Source organism: Callithrix jacchus, chromosome 8, assembly GCF_049354715.1.
Source record: "Callithrix jacchus isolate 240 chromosome 8, calJac240_pri, whole genome shotgun sequence".
Taxonomy (NCBI): Eukaryota; Metazoa; Chordata; class Mammalia; order Primates; family Cebidae; genus Callithrix; species Callithrix jacchus.
Window position 1 is genome coordinate 126,333,167 of NC_133509.1, and position 26,704 is coordinate 126,359,870.

General features: G+C 42.2%; 2 protein-coding genes across 4 annotated transcripts in view; one reads left to right on the forward strand and one right to left on the reverse strand.

The window, feature by feature from the left end:
• Positions 1–18,589, reverse strand: part of PPP4R3A (protein phosphatase 4 regulatory subunit 3A) — a 51,864-nt gene extending 33,275 nt beyond the window's left edge. For 2 of the 3 annotated variants that reach the window (XM_035261288.3, XM_078335626.1), the window contains exons 1-4: positions 18,359–18,589; positions 17,791–17,988; positions 5,558–5,613; positions 755–853 (exon numbers count right to left, since the gene is read on the reverse strand). In XM_035261288.3, the coding sequence (XP_035117179.1) occupies positions 755–853; positions 5,558–5,613; positions 17,791–17,932 (297 nt within the window). In that variant the 5' untranslated portion in view covers positions 17,933–17,988; positions 18,359–18,589. Of the gene's footprint in view, positions 1–754; positions 854–5,557; positions 5,614–17,790 lie in introns of all 3 variants that reach the window. The other variant, XM_035261287.3, reaches the window with a different exon arrangement.
• On the forward strand, positions 17,991–26,403 carry LOC103795884 (uncharacterized). The gene is made up of 3 exons (XM_017977304.4): positions 17,991–19,332; positions 23,425–23,532; positions 25,128–26,403. Exon 1 carries the CDS (start codon positions 18,088–18,090, stop codon positions 19,147–19,149), a length of 1,062 nt encoding a protein of 353 aa, XP_017832793.3. The 5' UTR covers positions 17,991–18,087; the 3' UTR covers positions 19,150–19,332; positions 23,425–23,532; positions 25,128–26,403.
• The last annotated feature ends 301 nt before the right edge of the window (positions 26,404–26,704 follow it).

Here is a 26,704-nt window from a genome sequence, read left to right on the forward strand (position 1 = left end):
AAAACATTCAAGCTTAGAGGCTGGGTAAGGTTGAACAGTCAAGAGCCACACTGCTCAAGACAAGTACAAGGGTGGGTTTTCTTTCAAGAGCCACAAGAAGTTAAAAACAAAGAGTGATGCGATCAGACTTGCATTTTTAAAAAGATCATCTTCCTCTCTCTCTCCTTTGTTTTTCCTCTCTCTGTACTCTCTTTTTGAAATAAAAAATGATTACCTAATCACTCTAGCTACAATGTTGATTTAGGAATATAAGTCAAGACAAAACCAAAAAAGCAGGCAAAAAATGATGGGGGCTTGGAAAACTATGATAGTGAAAATGAAGATAAGCCAATGGATCTAGATTTATTATTGTGGGACTGAATGGATATAAGGGATGACCGAAGGATAAACATGATCCACAAATTTCTGATTTAAGCAACTGGATGGCACTTACTGAGAAGGAGATGAGATAGATTTATGTGAGCAGATTATGTTTGGTTTGGAGTAGTAAATTTAAGAGGCTAGTGAACACACAAGGAGAAAATTTCAAAAAGGCAGTTGGATATACAACACTGGAGTTCGCAAAGGTATGAGCTAGAGAGTTTAATGTCAATAAAGTATACCTTCCTTTAAATCAAACTTTTTCAAAGACAGCAGTGATTTAAAAGATTGATTTCAAATTTATTGAAGGTCTTGGGCATTAGTTAAAGGCATGGGAAAAAAACTAAACACTTAAAAAGAGAAAGCATGCTGATTTTCTATTTAAAAAAATTACCTGACATATTTTCTCCCAAATTTCATCACATCCAGCTTTTTCTTGAAAGCTAAGGGCCAAGTCATAATTTTCTGCTTCAGACCACACAATTAGAGTGTCCTTTGGAGACATAAAAGGAGTCTGAATGATTAACATACATTATCACAAATGAAAATGAACAAACAAAAGGAACTGAAACAGTGCTCATTTTTACTTTTTCCAACACTAATATTGGCAATTATCGATGTCTTTCTTTTTCAAAACAATGACTTTTTATACTTTACTTCCCCAATCTATAAAATTAGTGTTTCCTTAAGGACAACTTAAACCAATCTATGAAATATATTCTGTTCATGCACTACAGAAGATAAAAACAAAACATTATACCAATGGTACCCAAGCATCATGACTTACATTTTATGCTCTCATTAAAATGTCGAAGAGGACATCTAAGCATAAAATAACTAGGGCATGTTAAGACGATAGGGTTAATAAAACTCTTTCTCTCTTCTCTCTATTGCGAGCAGGTGTTTTCACCTGGAGCTTCTGAGATCCATGAAGCCCTTAAAATTATTCACTAAATTTGTAGTACATGAGCAGTTACCTGCACATAGGTTTTTTTCTAAAAAAAAAGTTAGCAAAGTGCTGTGGTTCAAGAAGAAGCAAGCTCCTAGCACCTACCACCCTTTCATTCCTATTCAGAACTTCTTAGTTTTACTTTTTGTAGAAATGGAGGCAGGGTCTTGGCCCTGGTCTTGATCTCCTGGCCTAGGCCTTCCCGCTTTGGCATCCCAAAGCACTGGGATTACAGGCACGAGCCACAGTGCCTGGCCATCTAGACTGAACTTAATAATGAAAGTTTAATAAACAGTTCAACAGTTTTTATTAAAATGTAATCTCGGCAAGATACTGCACATACAATACTGAGACCACTTTATATTCCTCAGAGTACAGAGTATATATTCTACAATATGCATGGTATAATAAAAATATTTGGCTGGGTGCAGTGGCTCAAACCTGTAATCCTAGAACTTTGGGAGGCTCAGGCGGGTGGATCACCTGAAGTCAGGAGTTTGAGATCAGCCTGGCCATCCCTACTAAAAATACAAAAATTAGCTGGGCGTGGTGGCGTGCACCTGTAATCCCAGCTACTTGGGAGGCTGAGGCTGCGCCACTGCACTCCAGTCTGGGCAACAGGAGTGAAACTCTGTCTCAAAAAAAAAAAAATATATAGAGTCAAAATAATTATGATGTCTAATATATGCTTTTGGCTGGGTGCAGTGGCTCACACCTCTAATCCCAACACTTTGGGAAGTCTAGGCAGGCAGATCACCTGAGGTCAGGAGTTCAAGACCAGCCTGGCCAACATGGTGAAACCCCATCTCTACTAAAAAAAAAAAAAAAAACAAAACAACAACAAAAAACTAAGCCAGGCATGATGGTGGATGCCTGTAATCCCAGCTACATGGGAGGCTGAGGTGAAAGAATCACTTGAACCCAGGAGATGGAGGTTGCAGTGAGATGAGATTGCACCATTGCACTCCAGCCTGGGTGACACAGTGACACTCCATCTCAAAAAAAAAAAAAAAAACAAAAAACAAACAACCCCCCCCCACATATATATCCATATCCTTCCAAATCTTACTGGCAATAAATAAATATACATACTGTTTAATAGCAATCAACCATTTTAAAAAAGGGCCCCTCTCACTGAGAGCAGCCTATAAATAATCTCACAGAAGAAATGTTGAATGATACTAGGGAGAGTTACATTTAATGGTTGTCTTCAAAATCTGAAGGACCATGTCACCGTTTTTTCAAGCTGGTCCAAAGAGAATTTAGAAGATTAAAAGATGGATTTGAGTATGTCATAAAAAAAATAATAATTCAATCTAAATAGTAAGTAACCAAAAAGAACCATGCAAAGGCTGACTGGGCATCCATCAGAATGATAACGGTTCCCGTATTGAGACTAGCTTAAGGTTCCTTAAAGGACCTATGATTCTATTGCAGTGGTTTCTAATCTTTCTCACTAGCAATGACACTACTTCTTTTTTAGATAGTGTCTCCCTTTGTCACTCAGGCTGCAGTGCAGTGGCACCATCATGGCTCACTGCAGCCTCTACCTCCCTAGGCTCAGGTGGCCCTTCCACCTCAGCCTCCCAAGTAGGTAGAACTACAGGTATGTGCCACCATGTCCGATGTTTTTATTTTTTGTAGAGATGGAGGTTTGCCATGTTGCCCAGGCTGGTCTCAAACTGCCAGGCTCTAAAAGTGCTGGAATTACAGGCGTGAGCCACTATTTCCAAGCAAGGACACTTCTTAATGAAACACAGATGGATTCTATGTTTAAAAATCTGTCTATGTGAGACACAATGGTGTATCCCTGTAGTCCCAGCTAGTCAGGAGGTTGAGGAAGGAGGATTGCTTGAGGCCAGGAGGTGGAAGCTGCAGTGCACTATGACCACCCCTGTGAATAGTCACTGTACTCCAGCCTGGGCAACACAGCAAGACTCAATCTCTTAAAAAAACAAAAAAGAAAAGAAAAAGAAAAAAAGAGAAATTGATTTGCTAAACTGCATATTAACTCTGTTCAGTCATTTATATAACTGTCAATCATGAGACCAGTAGTCTCACTGAACTAAAGTGCTGCCAGCCAGAAATAAATAAATAAGAATCTGACTTGGTTGTGCAGCATCACTAAGTCCATAATTTTTATTCAGAATTTTGGAAAATACCTCAAACTCCCCTTTTTATACTATCTTAAAGGACTTCCAGATATCACAAACCCCAGGCAGGCAATCTGATCCAGACTGAGGAGCAGTTCAAGCTCAAAACTATTAACATTCTAAGATCAACATGCCAGAAATTAGTAAGGTTTCATTTTTAGTTTCCCTTTATAATTCACCAGGACAGAACTTGCAGAAGAATTTGCAGTTAATCTATAATTCTGGCAGCCTAAATACTTTACAAGGTCATCTGTTCAGTAGATACTGAGCACTTTATATTATAAGGCTCCACATAAGACAAAATTAAAATTGTTACTGTCCCTCAAAATAGCATGGAATAAAAATACTAAGAAATTTAGGAGGTAAAGAGGCCACAGTATAAATTCTAATACCACCATCTATGTGGTAGGTGATGCTTAGATAGTTAGTAACCTCTCTGAGCCTCAGTTTCCTCAACATTAGAATGGGAAAGATACATACTGTTGATAACATAGGTACTATTTCTTAGTGATGAAAATAAAGTTGGGGGAAAATAACAATTGTATTGGGAGTAAGGGGAATAACTCGCCCAAATTAGATGGCTCCTAAAATTCTGATAAATATTTACGATTATCAGCTCAATAAAGGCTACTAGGATAAGCATAAAGCCACTATCACATTCTGTTATAATGTATATTCAGAACCATTTGCAGGCTGATGCTTAAGTCCGGGTACAGCTAAACATGTGCTTTTAATTACCCACCCATTTGACAAATTTAGCAAGTTTATAAAATTTTAGAAACTGCTTTCTGTTTTCCTTGAAGATTCTAGATTTTCAAGGAATCTTCCTTGAAATTCTTCTAATTCTAATTTCCCTGAAGATTACAGTGACTTTTCTCCAAATTATCTTATCACTCAACAACCTATAGGCTTGAGACACATGAATTTATTCATTCTCAAAACAAGTTCAATCTTTCCTTTTTCTTAAGATATGCTTTTACTCTTCAGCTGCATACAACTTCAAAACACAAATTTAATGTATTTAAGTATGGAAGACCAAAGCCAAATATTCCAGGCTCTATATTTTTCCATCACATTTAAGCTTTCTTAAGAACACTAAATGCATCACGGTATTGTATTAGACTATTAAACCATTAAGAAAATATATTGTATGAATGTTTGGTGGACAAATAAATCACTAAATATATTTATGATTTGATAACAGCATTCCTATCCACTATTTGTGTGATATAAAACAAGTCACAAGCTTTATGCAACATCTAATGGAAAAACTAAAACCAATACTAAGTTCTCGCTAGTATTTTCAAGGTCAATGATGAAGCAAAGCACTTTATAAACAAGTTGGTAATATTCTTTCTTCAAAATTAACTATTTTGTACCTGCATCTTCAGGGCAATGAGGGAACTGATCTTGACTTCACTGGCTATACAGAGCACTCATCTTTGTGTATGTGGGTGTACTGAAGTGCAAGCGTGTGTGTGTGTGCGTTGTGTGTACTGAATTAATACCATTTAATAACAGCACTAGTTGATACTAAGTGAGAGATTTACTTTCTGATATTTCTTCGGATATTAGAAAGGTTTAAGAAAGAGTATACTTTGAGTACACTGTACTGTGAAGTACAGTTACCTTCAAAACTGTAATATCATAAGACCATATTAAGGAATCTGTAAATCAGATTCATATGACAGATTCCTATCTACACAGTGCTGCTGTAGAAGGAGATACTAAAATGTTCCTTCTGCACTACAGTCTACAATGGCAAAAGGAGGGATTTTCACCATTTAATTGTGTTAGTAGCAGCTTATCACATCAATGGTCACCTTTTTTTGTTAGGTAAAAATAAGAAAACTTAAGGGCTCAGTTGCTATATGTGTAACAAAAACTCCATTTTAACTAGTGGCAAGCTTTTTAAATTTAAGATTATTATGTTAAACACTGTAGAAATTGGCAGAAATCCTATTTGAGAATTTGACTGGCAAACTGTTGTAATTTGTTCTAAATTCTTCACTGCAGGGAATCAGATGATAAACTTTCATTTACTCACCAAGTGAAAGGAAAATATGCAACATAAAATATATCATCAAAATTTTACCTGTTGTTTCTGGTATGCAGTGTTAGGATTTATTTTGGACTCTAAAAGTAGAGAACCTAGGAAACAGAAAAAGATAATCCATTATGGTACTGTAAAACAGCAAAATTATATTCCCTTACATACATACATATTTCCTTTAAATACATTTTTTTTTTTTTTGAGACAGCGTTTCACTCTGTTGCCCAGACTGGAGTGCAGTGGCGTGATTGCGGCTCACTGCAACCTCTGCCTCCCAGGCTCAAGTGATTCTCCTGCCTCAGCCTACCGAGTAGGTAGGATTATAGGTCTGACTAATTCTTGTATTTTTAGTAGAGATGGGGTTTTGCCGTATTGGCCAGGCTGGTCTTGAATTCTGGAACTCAAATGATCCCAAGGTGCTGAGATAGAGAGGTGTGAGTCACCCTGCCCAGTCAAAAAATATTATTTTATTTTTTGAGACGGAGTTTTGCTTTCTCGCCCAGGCTGGCATGCAGTGGTGCCATTTTGGGTCACTGCAACCTCTGCCTCTTGGGTTTAAGAGATTCTCCTGCCTTAGACTCACAAGCAGCTGGGATTACAGGTATGTGCCACCACACCCAGCTTATTTTGTATTTTTAGTAGAGATGGGGTTTCACCATGTTGGTCAGACTGGTCTTGAACTCCTGACCTCCAGGTGATCTACCAGCCTCAGTCACCCAAAGTGCTGGGATTACACAAATGAACCACTGTGCCCATCCTTCAAAAATATTTTTTCCATTTTTTGTAGAGATAGAGTCTCACTATGTTGCCCAGGCTGGTCTCCAATTCCTGGGCTCAAGTGATCCTCCCACTCCCCACTCCTCCCAAAGTGCTAGGATGGCAGGTACAAGCCAATGTGCCCGGCTGTATTTCCTTTTTTGAACATTTGATGCACACTCAACTTCAGTCATAGAAAAATTATTTTTAAAACAACGTAAGTTTAATTACAGCAACTTGTAACCTAAAAAATCTTTTTTTCTGAGACAGAGTCTAGGATCTGTTGCCCAGGCTGGAGTGCAATTGTGGGATTTCAGCTCACTGTAACCTCCACCTTTTGGGTAGCTGGGTCTACAGGTACCAGCCAAAATTAATCATGCCTGATTAATTTTTAAATTTTTGAACAGGTGGGTTCTCACTGTGTTGCCCAGGGTGTTCTCGAACTCCTGGGCTCAAATGATAAACCCATATTGGTCTCCCAAAATGCTGCAATTACAGGCATGAACCACTGCACCCAGTCAATAAATGTTTTATATATGTGCTTACTTTGAACAGGAAACACACGATAATCTGATGAGTAAGGACTGGATAACATAGAAATCGACCAATTTATGGGCAGCACAAGGCAGTTAAACAGCACAGTGTAAAGCCAGATGATCTTGGTTAAAATATCTGATATACTATATGACTTTCAGTATCCATCTCCTCTCATCTACTAGTTCTAGTTTATACCTGCAAGTACAACTTGCAGACAAACTCTAGCCCAAAACATTTGAGAAAAAGCAGTTTCCTCTGCAACTGTCTCTTATACAGAGCTTTCATTTCTTCTCATATTCTACTTAAAAATTGCTTTACCCATTCCAAATAGTGGCTAGATGGCTAAGAGTGCTCTTAACATTTCCAAATTTAGTTTGCTTTTACATCAAAATTCATTTGTTTTATGATGCTGTCAAATAATAGTGATTTAATGACCATTCACTACTGCGTGCTCAAAACAGTACCAATACCAAACATAGTAAATTAACCAAATTCTGGTAACTCAATTTGTGTATGTTACGCACATCAACAGCTTTCCACTTCAGACCAAGCTACCACTATGTCTGGGACAGGTGACCTGATTAATCCAAAATCTCTTTTTTATCCTTTGAGTACTTAAGGTATCTAAACATTATCCATATATATTTTTTCCATTTATATTCCCTACAAACCCCATTTCTTTGGGCTTTCTTTACAAAAACTGGTTTTGGCTTAGGAGGCTCAGATAAGCATTCTCATATTTTAGAGAAAATACTGTTTTAATCTTCCTTTTTTCCAACTTTTGACCAGATTAATCAAAATATATATCTTCAAGTGCCCCTTCAATTCTCCTTATGCACCATTTTCAGGTTTTATTTTGGTGGTTATTAGGAGCAGTTTTAGTGATACATTCATAACAAGAAAAAGCAGCAAGCAGGTGGCCAGGTGTGGTTCATGCCTATAACCCAGCAATTGGGAAGCTGAGGTGGAAGGATCGCCTGAGGCCAGGACTTTGAGAACAACTTGGCTAATAAAGTGGGACTTGCCTCTGCAAAAATAACAATAAAATAAAAGTAAGAAAAAATAGGTCGGGTGTGGTGGCTCACACTTGTAATCCCAACAATTTTGGGAGGCTGAGGCGGGTAGATCATTTGAGGTCAGGAGTCTGAGACCAGCCTGGCCAACAAGGTTAAACCCCATCTCTACTAAAAATAAAAAAATTAGCCGGGCATAGTGGCAGGCGCCTGTAATCCTAGCTACTTGGGAGGCTGAGGGAGGAGAATCGCTTGAACCCAGGAGGTGGAGATTGCAGTGAGATGAGATTGCATCACTGCACTCCAGCCTGGGCTACAGAGTGAGACTCTGCCTCAAAAAAAAAAAAAAAAAATAATAATAAATAAAGAGAGAAAAAATAAATTAGCACGGTGAAGTGGTGCATGCCTATAGTCCTAGATACTCAAGAGACAGGCAGGAGGATTGTCTGAGCCAGGATTTCAAGACTATAGTGAGCCATGATTGTGCCACTACACTCTAGACTGGATGATAAGAGATCCTGTCTCAAAAAACAAAGGCAAGGTGCAGTGGCTCAGCCTGTAATCCCAGCACTTTGGGAGGCTGAGATGAAAGGATCACTTGAGGCCAGCCTGGTCTCAATAGTGAGACCCCCATCCTATATATTTTAATACAGAATTTTTAAAAAAGCATAAAAGTCTCCAAACTATCTTTGTAGTCCTTCGTTGTTTTAATTACTAGAATACAAATTGCATTCTATTATTCTCCACTGAATCATAAAGCATATAAAGTACATTATGAATCAATCTTATTATTATTATTTTTTGAGATGGAGTTTCACTCTTGTTGCCCGGGCTGGAGTGCAATGGTGTGATCTCGGCTCAGTGCAACCTCTGCCTCCTGGGTTCAAGTGATTCTCCTGCCTCAGCCTCCCGAGTAGCTGGGATTACAGGCATGCACCACCACACCAGGCTAATTTTGAATTTTTAGTAGAGACCAGGGTTTCTCCATGTTGGTCAGGCTGGTCGCAAACTCCTGACCTCAGGTGATCCGCCTGCCTAGGCCAATCTTACAAAAGTACAGCCTATGTAAAAGAAAAAATTAGGCATCATCAAAATTAAAAGCTTTTAATTGTTTGTGATGCAAATAATACCATCAAGTAAAAAGAAAGCCCATAGAATGAGAAAAAGATTTAGAAACCACGTATCTGATAAAGAACCTGTATCCAAAATATATAAAGAACTCTTACAACTCAATATTAAAAAGTAGACAATGAGTTTGAATAGAAGTTTATCCAAAAAGGATATACAAACAACTAGTAAGCATATGGAAAGATGCTCAGCATTAGTCATTAAGGAAATGCCAATGAAACCCATAAATAAGGGCCAGGCTCACACAAAGTGGGAACAGAAGCAGAGGGCAGGAAGCTGGGTGTGGTGGCTTACACCTGCAATACCAGCACTTTGGGAGGCAGAGGAAGGTAGATCACTTGAGGTCAGGAGTTTGAAAGCAGCCTGGCCAACATAGTGAAACCCCATCTCTACTAAAGACACACAAAAAATTAGCTAGGCATGGTTGTGCAAGCGCGTTATCCCAGTTACTCCGGAAGTAGAGGCAGAAGAATAGCTTGAACCCTGGAAGTGGACTGCAGTGAGACGGGATCGCAACACTGCACTCCAGCTTGGGAGACAGAGCAAGACTGTCTCAAACAAAAACAAAAACCACAAATGAGATATGATTTAATACCCACTACGATATCTACAATCAAAAAGACAATAAAAAGTAGGGACAAAGCTGTGGAGAAATAGGAAGCCTCATATGATTGCTCCTAGGAAAATGAGGCATCGATTTTGGAAAAGTTTGGCAGTTCCTCAAAAAGTTAATTGCAGTTACCTTGCAATTCCCCTCTTCAGTATATATCTAAGAGAAATGAATGTATGCCCAAACAAAAACTTGTACATTTATGTTCCTAGCAAGGTTATTTACAACAGCAAAAAATGAACAGATAAATATAACGTGGTATATATTCAGCTACACAGAGTAACACATTACAATACGTATAAACCTTGAAAACATGAAATTAAAGCAATTATACAATACATATAAACCTTGAAAACATGAAATTAAAGAATTTTACCATCACAAAATACCACATATGTCCAGATAGGTAAACTAATTAATTTACTTATTTATATTTTTGAGACAGTCTCATTCTTGCCCAGGCTGGAGTACAGTGATGGGATCCCGAGCTCACTGCAACCTCTGCCTCCCAGGTTCAAGCAATTCTCCTGCCTCAGCCACCCGAGTAGCTGGGACTACAGGTGTGCATCACCATGTCTGACTAATTTTTGTATTTTCAGTAGAGACAGGTTTTCACCATGTTGGCCAGGCTGGTCTCTCAAGTGATACGCCTGCCTTGGCCTCCCAAAATGCTGGGATTACAGGTGTGAGCCACTGTTCCCGGCCTAGACAGGTATATTTAGACGGAAAACAGAATAGAGGTTTTTTAGGGCTGGGAGGAAGTGAAAATGGGTAGTGATTGCTAATGGGCACGTGATTTTTTTCAGAGGAGACAAAATGTTCTAAAATTAGATTGTGGTGATGGTTGCACAAACCTGTGATTACACTAAAAAACAATGAATTGTACATTTTGAATGGGTGAATTATATAGTATGCAAAAACTGTTAAAACAAAAACAAAACAGGTAAAGTGCAGCCTAGGCAATATAGGGACACCTTGTCTCGACATAAACATTTAAAAAATTAGCTAAGTGTGACAGTGCATGCCTGTAGTCCCAGCTGCTCAGGAGGCAGAGCTGAGAAGATTACTTGAGCCTGGGAAATGCAGGTTGCAGGGAGCCAAGATCATGCCACTGCACTCCAGCCTAGGCAAAAGAGCAAAACCCAGTCTCAAAAAAAAAAAAAAAAAAAAAGGAAACAATAAAGTATAAACACTCATACAATGGATACCACAAACAATGTTAATATATGAATCAAAGTGTGAACACAACAGATATTAATTTTACAAACCTGAGTAAAAGACAGCTGAGATAAAGGTATTTACCACAGAATTCCATTTACACAAAGCTCACAAAGTGGCAAAGTTAACCTATCAGTAGGCTAGCAGTTATCTCTCAGTAGGATAGTGACTGGGGAGGAACATGAAGTAGGCTTCTAGAGTACTGGTTATGTTGTTTCTTCAACCATGTACTGGTTATTTTTTGAAAATTCATCAAATTGAATACTTATGATTTGCATACTTTTTTGATGTATACTGCAATTCAAAAATTTTTTTTAATTTAAGAAGTCAAAAACACATAGCACAAGGGACTGAGGTTGTTATTCAAGTTGTACTTTCAAGAAAAACATGCCTTTTACAGTTGTTAAAAACCACAGCAGTGCAGTGGTGTGACATTGTCAGCCACCCAATCCCAATTAGCAATTATGTCTCAAGTACTAGTACCTTTTGCAATTTCTTCAAAACTCTCAGTAGTGTTTACAGGATCAGGAAAATTGGAAAGGGAAAACAAACAAACAAAAAAGTCTGACATATTCCCTTCCAAAGTCCTGGCTATAAAACAAGAACTTTAGAAGCTTCTGGTGTTGGGAAATTTCTTTTTTTCTGGGCCATTCAGGATATTAGAGGGAAGTAACCTCTGAAACTCTCTTTTCAGCCATATCACACAGTTTTAGTCTAGGAAGTCCAGCTCTGATCCCCCAATACCATATTCCCAAAGAGGTAAGTAGGCAATAGAGGCTAGACCATGGGAAACGGTCTTTCAACTTAGGGCTCAGTAAGACAATAAATAAAAGACACAATACTAGGTTTACTCCTAATCTAGCTATTAGGTTCCCCCGCCTCACCTAATAGGTTTTATTGAGCCAAGTTATAAACACTTCACCAATCAACTATAAAAGGTCCAGTTGAGTATTAATACGAATTAACACAATCCTTCCCTCCAACAAGTTTGTCTGTATTTTGTTGCTATAGCTACAGTATTAGAAACAGTAATTCTATCCTACTAATGTATAATGGAGGGAGATGCAGAGTTCAACTTTAGGAGAGGGATTTATTTAATACCATGGTAGCAGAGATGACAGGAGAGAAATGAAGATGATCCTTAGCAGGAGACCTCATGAACATTAAGGGGGAGGTAGAGAAAGTTCTAACTAGGAGCAACACATGTTTCTGGTAACTGTTATGTCTAGTGGAACTTAATAACTGAAGCACACACTCAAGACAGACCCCATTCACCCAAACTCATTTGAGAAACACATCTATCCTCTCCAATGAAACAGATGCGCTTATCTCCCAAGAGCAATCTCTTACACACGAGATACCTTTTCCCACACATCTGAGAAAGACACTGTTACAAAGACCAAAGAAAGGAAATCCTACACTCCAATTTAAGAAAACTCCCAACACTGAGACTCAAGAAAGGTCTCCCCACTTCCAACCTGAAATATGAGAAAGGAAATACAGAGAATGGAAATCAAGAGACTGCTCAGCTAAGAGGAATGATCAGTACTTCTAACTAAAACTGTCACTGTGGAATCTATCATTCCAAACAAGTTCTAATGTCTACTAATTGATATGTACACTTGGACTTCCTCAGAAAGATGAGTCCTTAATACTCATTTACACCAGTAACAAGACTGAAAATTTAATCATCTTCACCTACCCAACATTTAAACACATTTCTTTGGGCCAACCACTCTTCTTCTAGGAAATTACCCTACATCCTCAGATAAGTGCCAAGGTATACGGATAAAGATTTCATTAGTAGAGTCTGTAATGACAAAACACTACAAACCATCTATACCAGCCATTCTCGAAGGCTGAGGACACAATGAGGCCTGTAAAGTTAAAATTATTTTCAAAATGGTACTACAAGGTTATCTGCCTTTTCCACCATTCATTCTCTCACAGAGAGTCTATACTGATACTGCAAAAGACTGTATGCAGAAGCAGATGAGAATCTTTCTGGTTTTTTAAAAATGAGGCCAGATGTTGAGATTTGTAAAAATATAAAACAATGACACTTCTCACTAAATTCTTGTTTTAGAAAAGTTATTTTTTCTTAATGTTATTTTGTTAACATGCTATGTTACAACATTATTTTTAAGTGAGTTAATGTTTTTAAAAATCTGTTTTAATTTCAAATATGGTAAATATCAATAATATAATCCAAATGAACATTGGGGGAATCCTCAATTTAAGAGTATAAAGGTATCTAGCTGGGCATAGTGGCATGAGCCAATGATCTCAGGTACTTGGGAGTCTGCTGTGAGAGGGTCACTTGAGCCTGGGGGATTGAGCAAGACCCTGCCTGGAAAAAATAAAGTAAAAAGTAAAAACGAGGCCAGGCTTGGTGGCTCATGCCTATAATCCCAGCATTTTGGGAGGCTGAGGTGGGCCGATCACTTGAGGCCAAGAGTTCGAGACAAGCCTGGTCAACATGGTGAAACCCTGTCTCTACTAAAAATACAAAAATTAGTTGGGTATGGTGGTGCACGCCTGTGATCCCCGGTACTTGGGAAGATGAGGCAGGAGAAATACTTGAACCCAGGAGGCAGAGGCTGCAGTGAACTGAGATTGCACCACTGCACTCCAGCCTGAGCTACAGAGTGAGACTCCATCTCAAAAATTTAAAAATTAAAATTAAATAAAAAAAAGAAAAAAACAAAAACTAAAAGGACATGTTCTTACAACCTATTTTGCCAGCAGAAACCTATTTCTGCTATGGATAAGGATGCAAGCCAAGAAATGGGCCCAGAAGCTCAGTGGGACATCCCTTTCTTCTATAGCAAGGTATGATGAGTGCCAAATTACTCAGTTTTGGAAGGAAAGGGCATACAGTACTTACCCAGACAGCCCTGTAACATGAAGGCCACAAGTACTTCCATTTAGAAATTCCCTTCTGTGATTCTTGAATGAGCATATAAGCTCCCCTAATAAAAACTGAACCTTCAGTTGAGATAACATTATAGCTTCCCTTTCCTCAAAGACAGACCAAATAGAGAAAAATTTAAAACTAACCAGCCTATCTACACACATTATAAAATTCCTAAATACTCTGTAATTACTAAGTAGTGTGTACAGTTTAAAATGAATTGCCTGAATTTGAATCCAAACTCATACCATCTTAGTAGATAAATGACTTTGGATATGTTGTCATCTTTTATGAGAGATTCTATTTGAAAAAATGAGGCTGAGTGTGGTGGCTCACGCCTGTAATCCTAGCACTTTGGGAGACTGAGTGGGGAGGATCATCTGAGGTCAGGAATTCGACACCAGCCTGGCCAACATGGTGAAACCCCATCTATACTAAAAATACAAAAATCAGCAACACATGGTGGCATGCACCTATAATCTCAGGCCTGAAGCTTGAAGCACAAGAATCGCTTGAACCCAGCAGGTGGAGGTTGCAATAAGCTGAGATCATGCCACTGCACTCCAGCCCGGGTGACAGAGATTTTGTTCCCCCCACCCCGCCCCAAAAAAGATACCACCACCTACTTCAGGGTATGCAAAAGCTCCTATCATCCTACCTAGCACTGGTCAGTTTCTCACCAAATTAGCTGAACTGGGAAATAGCCTATTTCAAAGGTGGATGATTAACACATCATAAAAGCTTATTAATTTTATGGACCACAAAATATTTCAAAAGTGTTAAGAATCAAATATTGTTTTAAAGAAATAATCTAAAAATCAAAAGAATTTGGGGGGGGGAAGCTACAAGTAAGTTAAAAAAAGAAAAGCTTCAACACAATAATGACTAGATCTAGCTCAAGTACGGAAAAGCTCAAAATTTTAAGTTTCTGTTGGACGAATGACTCAAATTATGGAAAATCAGAAATACTTTCCATTTTGCTCATGACAATAAAAAGAAAATGTCAATTATCCTATGATGGAGAATGGAGCAAGCACACAATAATGGCTGACCCAAACTAGCAGTCAACACAAAAACATTCACGTAAAGCTTGTAGATAAACTACAGTTGAAAATATCTTTAGACTAAAAGTTATTTTCATTTTCTTTGAAATAAACCTTCAGGCTAAGAATAAAGCAGCAAATGCAAGTAGACAGTAATATGGGAGTTTAATACGGCTAATAGCACTAACTAAATCAGAGCATTGCTGTGAGAATTACATAAGTCAATTTAAGAACTGCTTAAAGACTTTCTGGCACATAGCAGGCACTCAGTAAATTGTGACTTATTATTATCCCTATTTAGACATCAGAAGAAATGTTAATCATGAAACTACACATTAATGACAGTACTTCACAAGTACTTGGAATTTCTTCTAAGTCCACTGTGTGTGTGACACAGGGTCTCCCTGTCATCTGTCACCCAGTGCTGTGGCATGATCACAGCTCACTGTAGCCTCCATCTCCTGGGCTCCAGTGATCCTCCCACCTCAGCCTCCAGAGCAGCTGGGACTACAGGCCCATGCCACACCAGCTAATGTTTGTATGTTTTGTAGAGACGGGGATTTGCCATGCTGCCCAGGCTGGTCTCAAACTCCTGACCCCAAGAAATAGTCTGCCTCAGCCTTCCAAAGTGCTGGGATTATAGGGGTGAGCCACCACACCCAGCCTAAGTCCATTCTTTGGTTTCAGTTTTCCTTACAACCTGTATTTACAGTAATTTAGTTAAGTTCTCTCCTTGCTAGATAAAAACTAAGTAATTTTGTTTTAGTCATTTAACCTCCAACCTATGAAATGGAGGAAGAGAGATTTGGGGCTATTTCTAAAATGGTAAAAATATAAATGGAGGTAGGGGCACAGGGTTCATATCTGTAATCCTAGCACTTTGAGAGGAGGAGGCAGGTGGATCACCTGAGGTGAGGAGTTTGAGACCAGAGTTGCCAAAATGGTGACTCTGTCTCTACTAAAAATACAAAAAAATTAGCCAGGCGTAGTGGCACATGCCTGTAGTCCCAGTCCTGAGGAGGCTGAGGTGGCTGAGGTAGGATAATTGCTTGAAACCAGGAGGTGGAGGTTTCAGTGAGCCAAGATCGTGCCACTGCACTCCAGCCTGGGCGACAAGAGCAAAACTCCATCTTTAAAAAAAATACACACACACACACACACACACACACACACACACACACAGAAAAAAGAAACAGATTTTTATATTAACATGGCAGAAGAGCATAATTCTGATAATATGACATTAAGCTTTTATCCTTAAAAATACCGGCTGGGCGCGGTGGCTCATGCCTGTAATGCCAGTACTTTGGGAGGCCAAGGTGGGCAGATCACGAGGTCAAGAGTTCAAGACCAGCCTGATCAACATGGTGAAACCCTGTCTCTACTAGAAATACAAAATTAGCCAGGCGTGGTGGTGCATGCCTGTAATCCCAGCTACTCGGGAGGCTGAGGCATGAGAATCGCTTGAACCCTGGAGGTTCAGGTTGCAGATCCATGGTACCACTGCACTCTCGCCTGGGCGACACAGCAAGACTCCATCTCAAAAAAAAGAAAAAAAAATCTTAATGCTTTCATCTCAAGAGAAGCTGATACAAAAAGCCCATACCTTCCAACATACTTGTAAAGTTTTCAAAATGCGTGAAAGATCTAGAGTAGGTTACTATGTGAGTCACAAACCCACATGAACACTTGACATTCAAATTGTATTTTAAGAAGCCAGTAATAACTCAGGCTCAGAAAAACATACTTAACATATTCAAAAATTTTTAAATGCCCCCAAAAGGAAATAATTTCTCTCCAGTTTTAAGTTATTTTGGGTAACCTTATAATCTGTGGGTAATATACTCCAGATTACCACCTTCAATTTAAACCCAACACAAATGTTCCCAGGGTGGGTCTTGATTTTTCATGGAATTGGAGTTCTGGGCAGAGTCCAATTTAAAAAAATTCCCTGAAATTAGTTTGTTAATAATTCTGATACGAAATCACCACAATCATACTAAACCGACATCGTCAGCAACTATAAAATATAAACCAATGCACCAAGATAGGTGGGAGAGAACTACTTTCACGTTTGGAAGCAACAATATGACTAAAAGTTTTACCCCGCGTGAGCATTTTAAGTGAAATTCACTGCATATCACCAAAAACTGTGGCAATTCCTAGAGAGAAAAAGTGTTTTTAAAATATGAAACACTCAGAACATGTGGAAAAAAGAAAAGAAAAAATGTGAAACACTTATTTTCAAACACCTTAGTCTTTGAACCTTGAGGGCTGCTTCAAAATATGTGAAGCATAATCAGTAGGGAAGATCTGAAAGGTTTTAAAAATTATCTGCCAACTTCTCTAGACCTGTTAACCAAATTATGAACACTCATTTAAGCGATCAAAAAAAAAAAGCTCATGTACAATGATTCCAAATTTGCAAGATGTTTATATAGTGAGCTACACACAATATCCTGCATTACTATAAAAAAGACAACCAACACCGGTGAACAAAAAAAAATCTATCTTCGCAAGGTAAAGTGTTTTCTCTGCTTAGTGTAGTTGCCAGTGTAGTGTTACCAACCTGCAGCAGGATGAGAAATATGGAGCAGAAAGATGTTTAAAAGGAAGAAAAAAAGCACAGCAAGTGAAACGTCCAAGAACTTTCTTAGCTCCAAGCAAAGTTTCATGCCTGCTGTACAGATGGGTGAACTAAGGCAGAAGATCGGATTAATGAGTGCCTTTCTCAAGGTCACTCTAGTGCGAAACAACAGCACACCCCCTATCTCAGGTCCTCGACCTCTCCGCGCTCCAGGGCGGCCCTGCTCAAACACGCTCGGCCCTCCTCATACCCCAAATGCCACCAGGCACTCAGAAAGGAAACATTTCAAGCTCTCTCCCAGGAGGTCCCGCAGGACCGGGGTACCTGGGGCCCGCCCTCCCCCGAGGTGGCTGCCGTCTCCAGCCGTCCCTCCGTTCTTGTGGAGCGAGTGCCAGGCCCCGCAAGAACCAGGGAAGTGGCCCAGGGCTGTGGGGGCTGCCAAGGTCCCGCCGCGAGCGGCTTCACTCACCGTCGCTCTCGGCCCTGACAAGCAGGGACATGCCCTTCAGCCGCTCCACGTAGCCGGACGACACATGCCCGGTGCCCCGGTCGTCCCACTGCCGGTCCTCGTTGAGCGTGTACACCTTCACCCGCCGCCGGGTGTCGGTCATCGTGCCGCCCGGGGACCGGGGCGGGGGCCCCGCCGGTAGACGCCCAGGAAGGGGCCCTGGAGAGGCGAGGGGCGAGGCGTGAGGGCGCCCGCGAACGGAGGGCTCCCCGGCCTCACTGCCGCTGCTGGGCGCCTCGGGGCCGCGCCGCCGCCTGCATGGCCCGCTCCCGGGCCCAAGCTCTGGGCCGCCGCCTTTCCTCGCCTCCGGCTCCCCGGTGCTATTGTCCAGACCCGGCGAGCCCGGCGCCCGGCAGCCCCGATGGGGCCGCGCAGCGCTTCGCAGCCTCCCGCCCCGCCGAGCTAGGAATTCGAGTCTCCCGTCACTGCCCTGCTCCCGCCTCCGCCATGATCTCCGCAAAGCAGCTTCCCGCGCCGCCGCCGCCTCCTCAGGCCACCGCCGCCGCCGCCATGTTTTCCTTCCTTGTACCTGGCCCTGCCACCGCGGCCAGTGGCTCCCTTCCGCTCCGCCTGCTTCAAACGTCAGAAGCCGACAGGCGCCTGATCCTGCTGCAACTGCTACCGCTGCCCGGGAAACTCCGAGGGCTCTTAGCCGGCCGAGCGCCCCGGGCTAGTGGAAATCGCTTTCCCTCCGCCGCCGCCTCTTCCGTCTTCCTCACAGAGCCAAAGCCGCCGCCATTTTGGCTCGCCCCTCAAAAGCGGCGCGCGGGGCCACCCAGGGAGCAGCTGCAGGGGCGGCCCGTAGCTCCACCATTTAAAGAGACAGCAGCGAGGCCGGGAGCCTTACTGCGGCGGAGGCCTCGGACGGAGGCGGGAGGCGGGCGCGGACTTGCCAAGGTGGCGGGAGCGAGGGAGCGGAGGAGGCGGGACGCTAGTTGCGCCGGTGACAAGCCGGGACTCCCTCCCCGCACGTACCGTCGTGCGGGCGCGGGGCGGCGTGTGCGTCCGTCGCGCCCTGTGTTCGTCATCAGCCCGGCTCCGGGATGCGCGAGGGGCGTGGATCCGTCTGCGGCCTTTGCGTGGGGGCCCGGCGTCTGGGCTAGGATCTGTTCGCCGCCGCCTACCCTAGTCCCTGCCGGGTCTGCGGATCCCGGGCGGCTGGCGCCTGGGCCTCTACCCTCTTCTAAGAGTGTTTCCCCGCGGCCGCCTTTGCGGCTGAGTCGGGCGCTTGGGACCCACCGGGCGCTTTGCGGACTCGAGGGAATGAAATGGAAACGCTTCAGGGGAAGGTCGCTGGTGTGGGCCGCGAGGTCGGCGTAGCCTTGAGAGCCGTAATGGGTCGCGGACTGGCGTGGCCAGTGTGGAAACTTGGGACTGTTTGCGTTTTCTGGGCGTGGGACCGAGCCCCAAGTGACAGTTCTAAAACTTCAGCTTACAATCTAGCCACGCCCCAAGTGCTCTATTCCTTCATCCCTTTGAGAGCTCTGCCAGCCTTCCTTGTCGGTAAAAGAACTTGAGGCGCTCAGAGAAACAAATGCGACACTGTCTAATCGGGAGGAGTGATTCTCAGCGTTAGATAGTCCTGTGTTTTGAACACCTACTTGATGTCAAACATTGCTAATCTTCACAAAGGAGTAACATTACCGTTTCTGTCACGCAGCTCATATGCCACCATTGTAGTGGCTTTTAGCATTTGCCAGGCCTGCCAGGTCGGTCCTGCCCATTAGGAGTATAATGTGAGCCACACACGGAATTTTAAGTTTCACAGTAGCCACTCTCTTTAAAGTAGAAGAAGCTGATGAAATTAGTGTTAACGTTTTAGTGCAGTATTTTCAAAATTTTATTTCAATAATCAAATTATTGATAGACGTGCCTTACTTACTGTACAATATCTTAAAAATGTGATGTCTTGGCCAGGTGTGGTGGCTCATGCCTGTAATCCCAGCGCTTTGGGAGACCAAGGTGGGTGGATCAACTGAGGTCAGGAGTTCAAAACCAGCGTGGCCAACATGGTGAAACCCTAACTCTTTTTTTTTTTTTGAGACGGAGTTTCTCTCTTGTTACCCAGGCTGGAGTGCAATGGCGTGATCTCGGCTCACCGCAACCTCCGCCTCCTGGGTTCAAGCAATTCTCCTACCTCAGCCTCCTGAGTAGCTGGGACTACAGGCTGCGCCACCATGCCCAGCTAAATTTTGTATTTTTAGTAGAGACGGGGTTTCACCATGTTGACCAGGATGGTCCTGATCTCTTGACCTAGTGATCCACCCGCCTCGCCTCCCAAAGTGCTGGGATTATAGGCGTGAGCCACCGCGCCCTGCCGAAACTCTATCTCTTAAGAAAAAATTACAATAAAAAATTCAGCTTGTGAGTCGTACTAGCCAATATTTGAAGGCCCAGTAGCCACATGTGTCTAGTGACCACAGTTTTGGAAGGTTTGAGTGCTTGACATTGCCAGGAATCTTGTATTAAAAATGCAATGTGGCCTGGCACAGTGGCTCACACCTGTAATTCTAGCACCCTGGGAGGCCGAGGCAGGGGGATTGCTTGAGGCCAGGGGTTTGAGGTCAGTCTGGGCAACGTGGCAAAACCCTCTCTCTACTAAAAATACAAAAATTAGCCAGGCGTGGTTGAATGCCTCAGCTACTTGGCTGTCTGAGGCAGGAGAATCACTTGAACCTGGGGAGCCGAAGGATACAGTGAGCTGAGATTGTGCCACTGCACTCCGGCCTGGGTGTTGGAGCAAAACTCTGTCTCAAAAAAAGAAACGGAAAAGTAACACGGTGGTTTCCAAATAATTTTTTTTAATAAAAAAAAGAAAAAAATGGAAAAAAATAAACCTGTAATGTAATTGGTGTTATACCCATCTATTCAGAAGGAGGCTAATAGCATGAACAGGGCTGAGGGGTTTCTGGGATACAGGACTTTCAATTTTAAAATCCTTTAGAGGCTGGGCACGGTGGTTTATGCCTGTAATTCCAGCAGTTTGGGAGGCCGAGGCGGGTGGATCACGAGGTCAAAAGATCCATACCATGCTGGCCAACATGGTGAAACCTGGTTTCTACTAAAAAATACAAAAGGAGGCTGAGGGAGGAGAATCGCTTGAACCTAGAAGGCAGAGGTTGCAGTGAGCCAAGATTGTGCCACTGCACTCCAGCCTGGCGACAGTGAGACTCTGTCTCAAAAAAAATAAAAAATGAAATCCTTTAGAAGCTGGGACCTTCCTCCCCAACAACTTCAAGTATAAATATAGAAACAAGGGTTGCAAAGACCAGTCTGAAACTCTTTATTCATGAACAAAACTGGGAAATTATGAAAACAAAGCAATTGCTTTTTCTTAAAAAAATCAAAAAAGGAAACTTTTTTTTTTTTTTTTGAGATGGAATCTCGCTCTGTCGCCTAGGCCAGAGTGCAGTGGTGTGATCTTGGCTCACTGCAGCCTTCGCCTCCTGGATTCAAGCGATTCTCCTGCCTCAGGAATCAGATATTCCCCTCCCGAATAGCTGGGATTACAGGTGCCTGCCACCACACTCAGCTAATTTTTATATATTTAGCGGAGATGGGGTTTCGCCATGTTGGCCAGGCTGGTCTTGAACTCCTGACCTCAGGTGATCTGGAACTCCTGACCTCAAGTGGCCTGCCTGCCTGGGCTTCCCAAAGAGCTGGGATTACAGGCGTGAGCAACCACACCCAGCCCAGATTTGCTTTCAAGGCATTTAACTGATTGGATGAGACCCACCCAGATAACTTGGGTTAATTTTTCTTTGAAGTCAACTGGTGGTGGATGTTTAATCACATCTAGAAGTACCCCCACAGCAATGTCTAGGTTAATGTTTGGTTGGATAACTGATTACTGTAGCCCAGTGAAGTTGCCAGACAGGCTGGGTGCGGGTTCATAATATAAAAACGCAATCCCAGCACTCTGGGAGGCTGAGGCAGGCAGGTCACCTGAGGTCGGGAGTTTGAGATCAGCCTGAACATGGAGAAACCCCGTCTCTACTAAAAATACAAAATAAACCAGGCATGGTGGCATATGTCTATAATCCCAGCCAGTTGGGAGACTGAGGCAGGAGAATCACTTGAACCTGGGAGGGACGCAGAGGTTGTGGCGAGCTGAGATCGTGCATTGCACTCCAGCCTGAGCAACAAGAGCAAAACTCTTAAATTGCCACAAAACTAATTTATGATAACTTAATCATATGCCGTGCACAAATGGTTATATGGTTAAGAAAAATTCCTAATGGAATTAAATAAGGGAGGTTGCAAATCACAAAAGAGATATGTTGTCACAGTGGTCAAGCCTGTGGAGGATGGATCACGAGTCTAGGTCCTGCCTCTTAGCAGTTATGTGATATTTCCAAGCTTCTTCAGCTCTCTGTACCTCAGTTTCCTCATCTGTAAGATAGGAATAATGTTGACTTCTAGGGTTGTAAGAATTAAATAAACTGATTCTTCATTCTTCCTGTGCTCTAAACAAAGCTTTCCCACTGAACCTTTCTACCTTCACCTACATACATAACATGCATTCCTAAAGTACTACCGGAAGGAGCCTGTTCATTACATAGTATTTGTACTTATGTTACTTACCTTGATCCATGTTGGATTTATCATTTTATAATATTGCCTTCCTGTCAAGAAAGTAAAGTGGAAAAAAAAGTATGTATTGCCTGCCTTAGATTTAAAATCCTAGTAAGGACAGGGACAAGGCTGCCGGCTTGTACACTGCCCAGATTCAGAAAGTGCCGTCCACCCAGATGACCTCGATGTTTGCCAGTGAAGATGGTGGTGTCTGTGTGGTGAAAAGGGCATGCCACCAAAAGTTAGAGGAGTCGAGTCCTCATTTTGGTTCAGCCACCAAGTTGGTGGTTTAGGCCTTAGCCTTTTTTGGCCTTAGTTTTCTAATCCTGATAAGATGATTTAAAAAATTTTTAACTTATTTTTATTTTATAACTTTATTATTATTATTATTATTTTTTTTTCAAAATACAATTTTTTTTTAATGGCCATGATGCTATTGGCAGAAGAATCACTGTGACTAAAATTCCAGCAATCCAAAACGTTGTTTCTATGCACCACCCTCTTTGTGGTCAATTTCAAAAGACAGCCCACTTTTATTTCAGTTTAATTGGTTCTCTAGCTCTTTTAGGAGAAATTAAACTTCCTTTTAGCTGAGTTCATGTCACAACAGATAAGTTCATTCATTCTGGTTTACTTCTTCAGGGCTGTGGAAAGGAAAGCTGAAGGATAATGGGAGCAAAAATAATCCATGTAAGAGGTGCGGTGTGAAATGGAGAATTAGGTTTTTAAACATGCTGTTTCCCAGAGCCACACCCCAGTGACCAGATGGGATCAGTGGTTGGGGAGGGGATCCAGGTTATGGGATGCACTGTGCAAATCGTAAAGGGAGTGATGAAGGGTGGGTTTCTGTAGCCCAGAGAAAGGATCCTCTGCTTCAACTGTGTGTTTCATGCAGTGAGGAAGCCAGGCTTTCGATGACATTGACACTTAGAGGCTTAGAGAGGAGGCTCTGTTCAACATTTCTCAGTTATTGAAGTATTTCTTATTGAAAACCCAAATGTTAACATTTTTATCTCCAAGGGAAAAAAAACGGCTGCTGGAAACCTGACCTGAGAATGTGCCTCTGTAGTTTCAAAGAGACCACACACAGCAAGACAAGGTAGAGACAGGCCAGAAGCCGTTTGACTGGTAAGTCCGCCTTGTAAGGTAAGGAACCAAGGAAGCTTTATTAAAATCGGATTTCAAATGGAGGGGCCCTACTGTGCCTACTGGAGATCAGGGAATAATAAATATTTCCTTCACTGAAAATTATCTCTTATTGCCAAACCTCAGAATTGAAGCTTATTCAGAAACAGACTTAAAAAAAATAAATGGAGAACTGCTCCCAGGTACATACGCAGAAAAGCTTCAAGTCAACGTTTGGGAGGTTTTTGTTGTTTTGTTTTGTTCTGTTTTTTTTTTTTTTTTTTTTTTTTGAGACTGAGTCTCCCTCTGTCAGCCAGGCTGGAGTGCAGTGGCGCGATCTCGGCTCAGGGCAACCTCCTCCTCCCAGGTTCAAGCGATTGTCCTGCCTCAGCCTCCCGAGTAGCTGGGATGAAATTTTTGCATTTTTAGTAGAGACGGAGTTTCACCATGTTGGTCAGGATGGTCTCGATATCCTGACCTCCTGATCCACCCGCCTCGGCCTCCCAAAGGGCTGGAGGTTTTTAAACATCGATTTGGGTTTTGTTCAAGTGTTACTTACGCAAACTGCTGCATTTCACTGTAGACAACGGTGAGCGTGGACTGACCGCTGTTTTCAAGGTGAGTTGTATTGCCTTTAGCAGTAGAGCCACATTAACAGCCAGAAACAGGAAAAATAAAACAAAACGCAGTCATATTTTATCTGCAACTGGGAGGACGGCGCGGTGGTGGACGTTCGAGTCAACCTCTATTTCCGGGGGTAAAAACTGCCTCCTCCGATTGATTTTCACTTCCCCGACCACGTGCTAATGCCGGGCGTCCGGGCGCAGGAGGCTCCACGTGGCTTAGGCGCAGCGCCCCGCGGCCGGGCTGAGGGGAGAACGCGTGGGGAAGGGGGCCCGGGGGGCCGGGCTGAGGGGAGAACGCGGGGGCCGGAGGCCCGGGCTGAAGGGAGAAGGCCTATAACTTTATTTTTTATTGACATATAATACTTGTAAATATGAGGTACAGGTGGTATTTTGTTACATGCACAGAATGTGTAATGATCAAGTCAGGGTATTTAGAATATCTATCACCATGAGCATTTATCAATTCTGTGTGTTGACAACATTTCAAGTCCTCACTTCTAGCTATTTTGAAGTATATAATACATTGTTGTTAGCTATAGTCACCCTGCTGTGCTACAGAACATTGTAACTTATTCCTTCTGAAATCACCTTTGCAAGATTTTGAGAGTAAAAGAAATCTGGCATAGTTGACTCCATCTTGCTTCTGACCTCCAAGCTGTCCTTAGTCACTCCTGGGCATAGGCCAAGCTAACTTTGGGAGGAATTTAGTTTATAGTTTAACTTGAAAGAAGGACAATAACAATTCCTCCTTGAAACTAACCCCTTCCTTGCTCAGGGGCAGAAAATTGCATTTTTAAGACTAATGAAAGGACACAGAAATAGCATTATGGGAGGGGCATGAACTCTGCTAAAACATAGGTATATTTTCTATAAGCCCTTACTGCACAGGAGTCCTATGACCTTCCCAATTGCTCCTATAGATAACAACAGTATTGTTGAACCTAAGATTGTTTTTTTTGCGATGTCTTTCAGACTGACCCCACCCAGACTCATGATTCATGACACAACTGGTCCTGTGGCCCCACCCAGAGGCGGACTGAGCACACACCTTTATGATTTCATCTTTAAGCAGTCAGCAGCACCCTTTCCCTAGTCTCCTGCCCACCAAATTGTCCGTAAAACCCTAGCCTCTGAGCCTTCAGGGAAGCTGATTTGAGTGATAAATCCAGTTCTCACAAGTGGATGGCCTCTAGTCAATTACACTCTTTCTTTTTCTTTTCTTTTTTTTTTTTTTTTTTTTTTGTGACAGAGTTTCACTCTTTTTGCCCAGGCTGGAGTGCTGGTGATATCGGCTCACTGCAACCTCCAGCCCGCTCCCCACCACTCCTGGGTTCAAGTGATTCTCCTGCTTCAGCCTTCCAAGTAGCTGGGATTACAGGCATGCGCCACCACACCAGGCTAATTTTGTATTTTTAGTAGAGGTGGGGTTTCTCCATGTTGGTCAGGCTGGTCTCAAACTCCCAACCTCAGGTGATCCACCCGCCTTGGCCTCCCACCGTGTTGGGATTACAGATGTAAGCTACCACGCCTGGCCCAATGACATTCTTTCTTTACTGCAGTGCTGTGGTCTCAGTGAATTGATTTTGTCTGTGCAGCAGGCAGGAAGAACCTCTTGGTGATTACACTTCTACTTAGTATAACTGCATGTTTGCATGTTTGTACCCCCTTTTTTAGGCAGAGTCTTACTCTGTCACCCAGGATGGAGTGCAGTGGTGCAATTTCAGTCACTGCCTCAGCCTCCTGAGTAGCTGGGAGAACAGTTGCTTGCCAACATGCCCAGCTAATTTTTGTATTTTTTTAGACACAGGGTTTCACCATGTTGCCCAGGCTGGTCTCAAACTCCTGAGCTCAAGTGATCTGCTCACCTTCACCCCACAAAGTGCTGAGCTTATAGGCATGAGCCACTGTGCCCGGCTGTTTGTACCCATTAATTAGCCACCTTCATCCTCACCCTCAACATCCTTTCCAGGCTCTGGTAACTAATGTTCTACTCTGTACTTCCATGAGATCAGCTATTTTAGCTCCCACACCAGTGAGTACATGTGATATTTGTCTTTTTGTGTTTGGCTTATTTCACTTAATGCAGTGACCTCCAGTTCCATCCGTGTTGTTGCGAATGACACGATTTCATTATTTTTTATGGCTGAAAAATATTCCATTATGTAAATATGCCATATTTTCTTTATCCGTTCTTCTGCTAATGGACATTGTTGTGAATAGTGCTGCAATAAACATGGGGCTGCATGTATCCCTTTGAAATCATTTCTTTTCCTTTGGTTATATGCCCAGTAGTGGGATTGCTGCATGGTATGGTAGTTCTATTTTTAGGTTTTTGAGAAATCTCCATACTGTTCTCCATAGTGTCTGTACTAATTTGCATTCCAACCGCAGAGTATGAGAGTTCCCTTTTCTCTGAATCCTTACCAGCATCTGTTATTTTTCTGAAATGATGATGATTTTCAAGGACACTTCTAGCTTTCAGGTTATGTTAAGTGTGCAATGATAGTTGTAAGAACAGTAGAAATCATAAATTCTCCCCATAAAGGTGA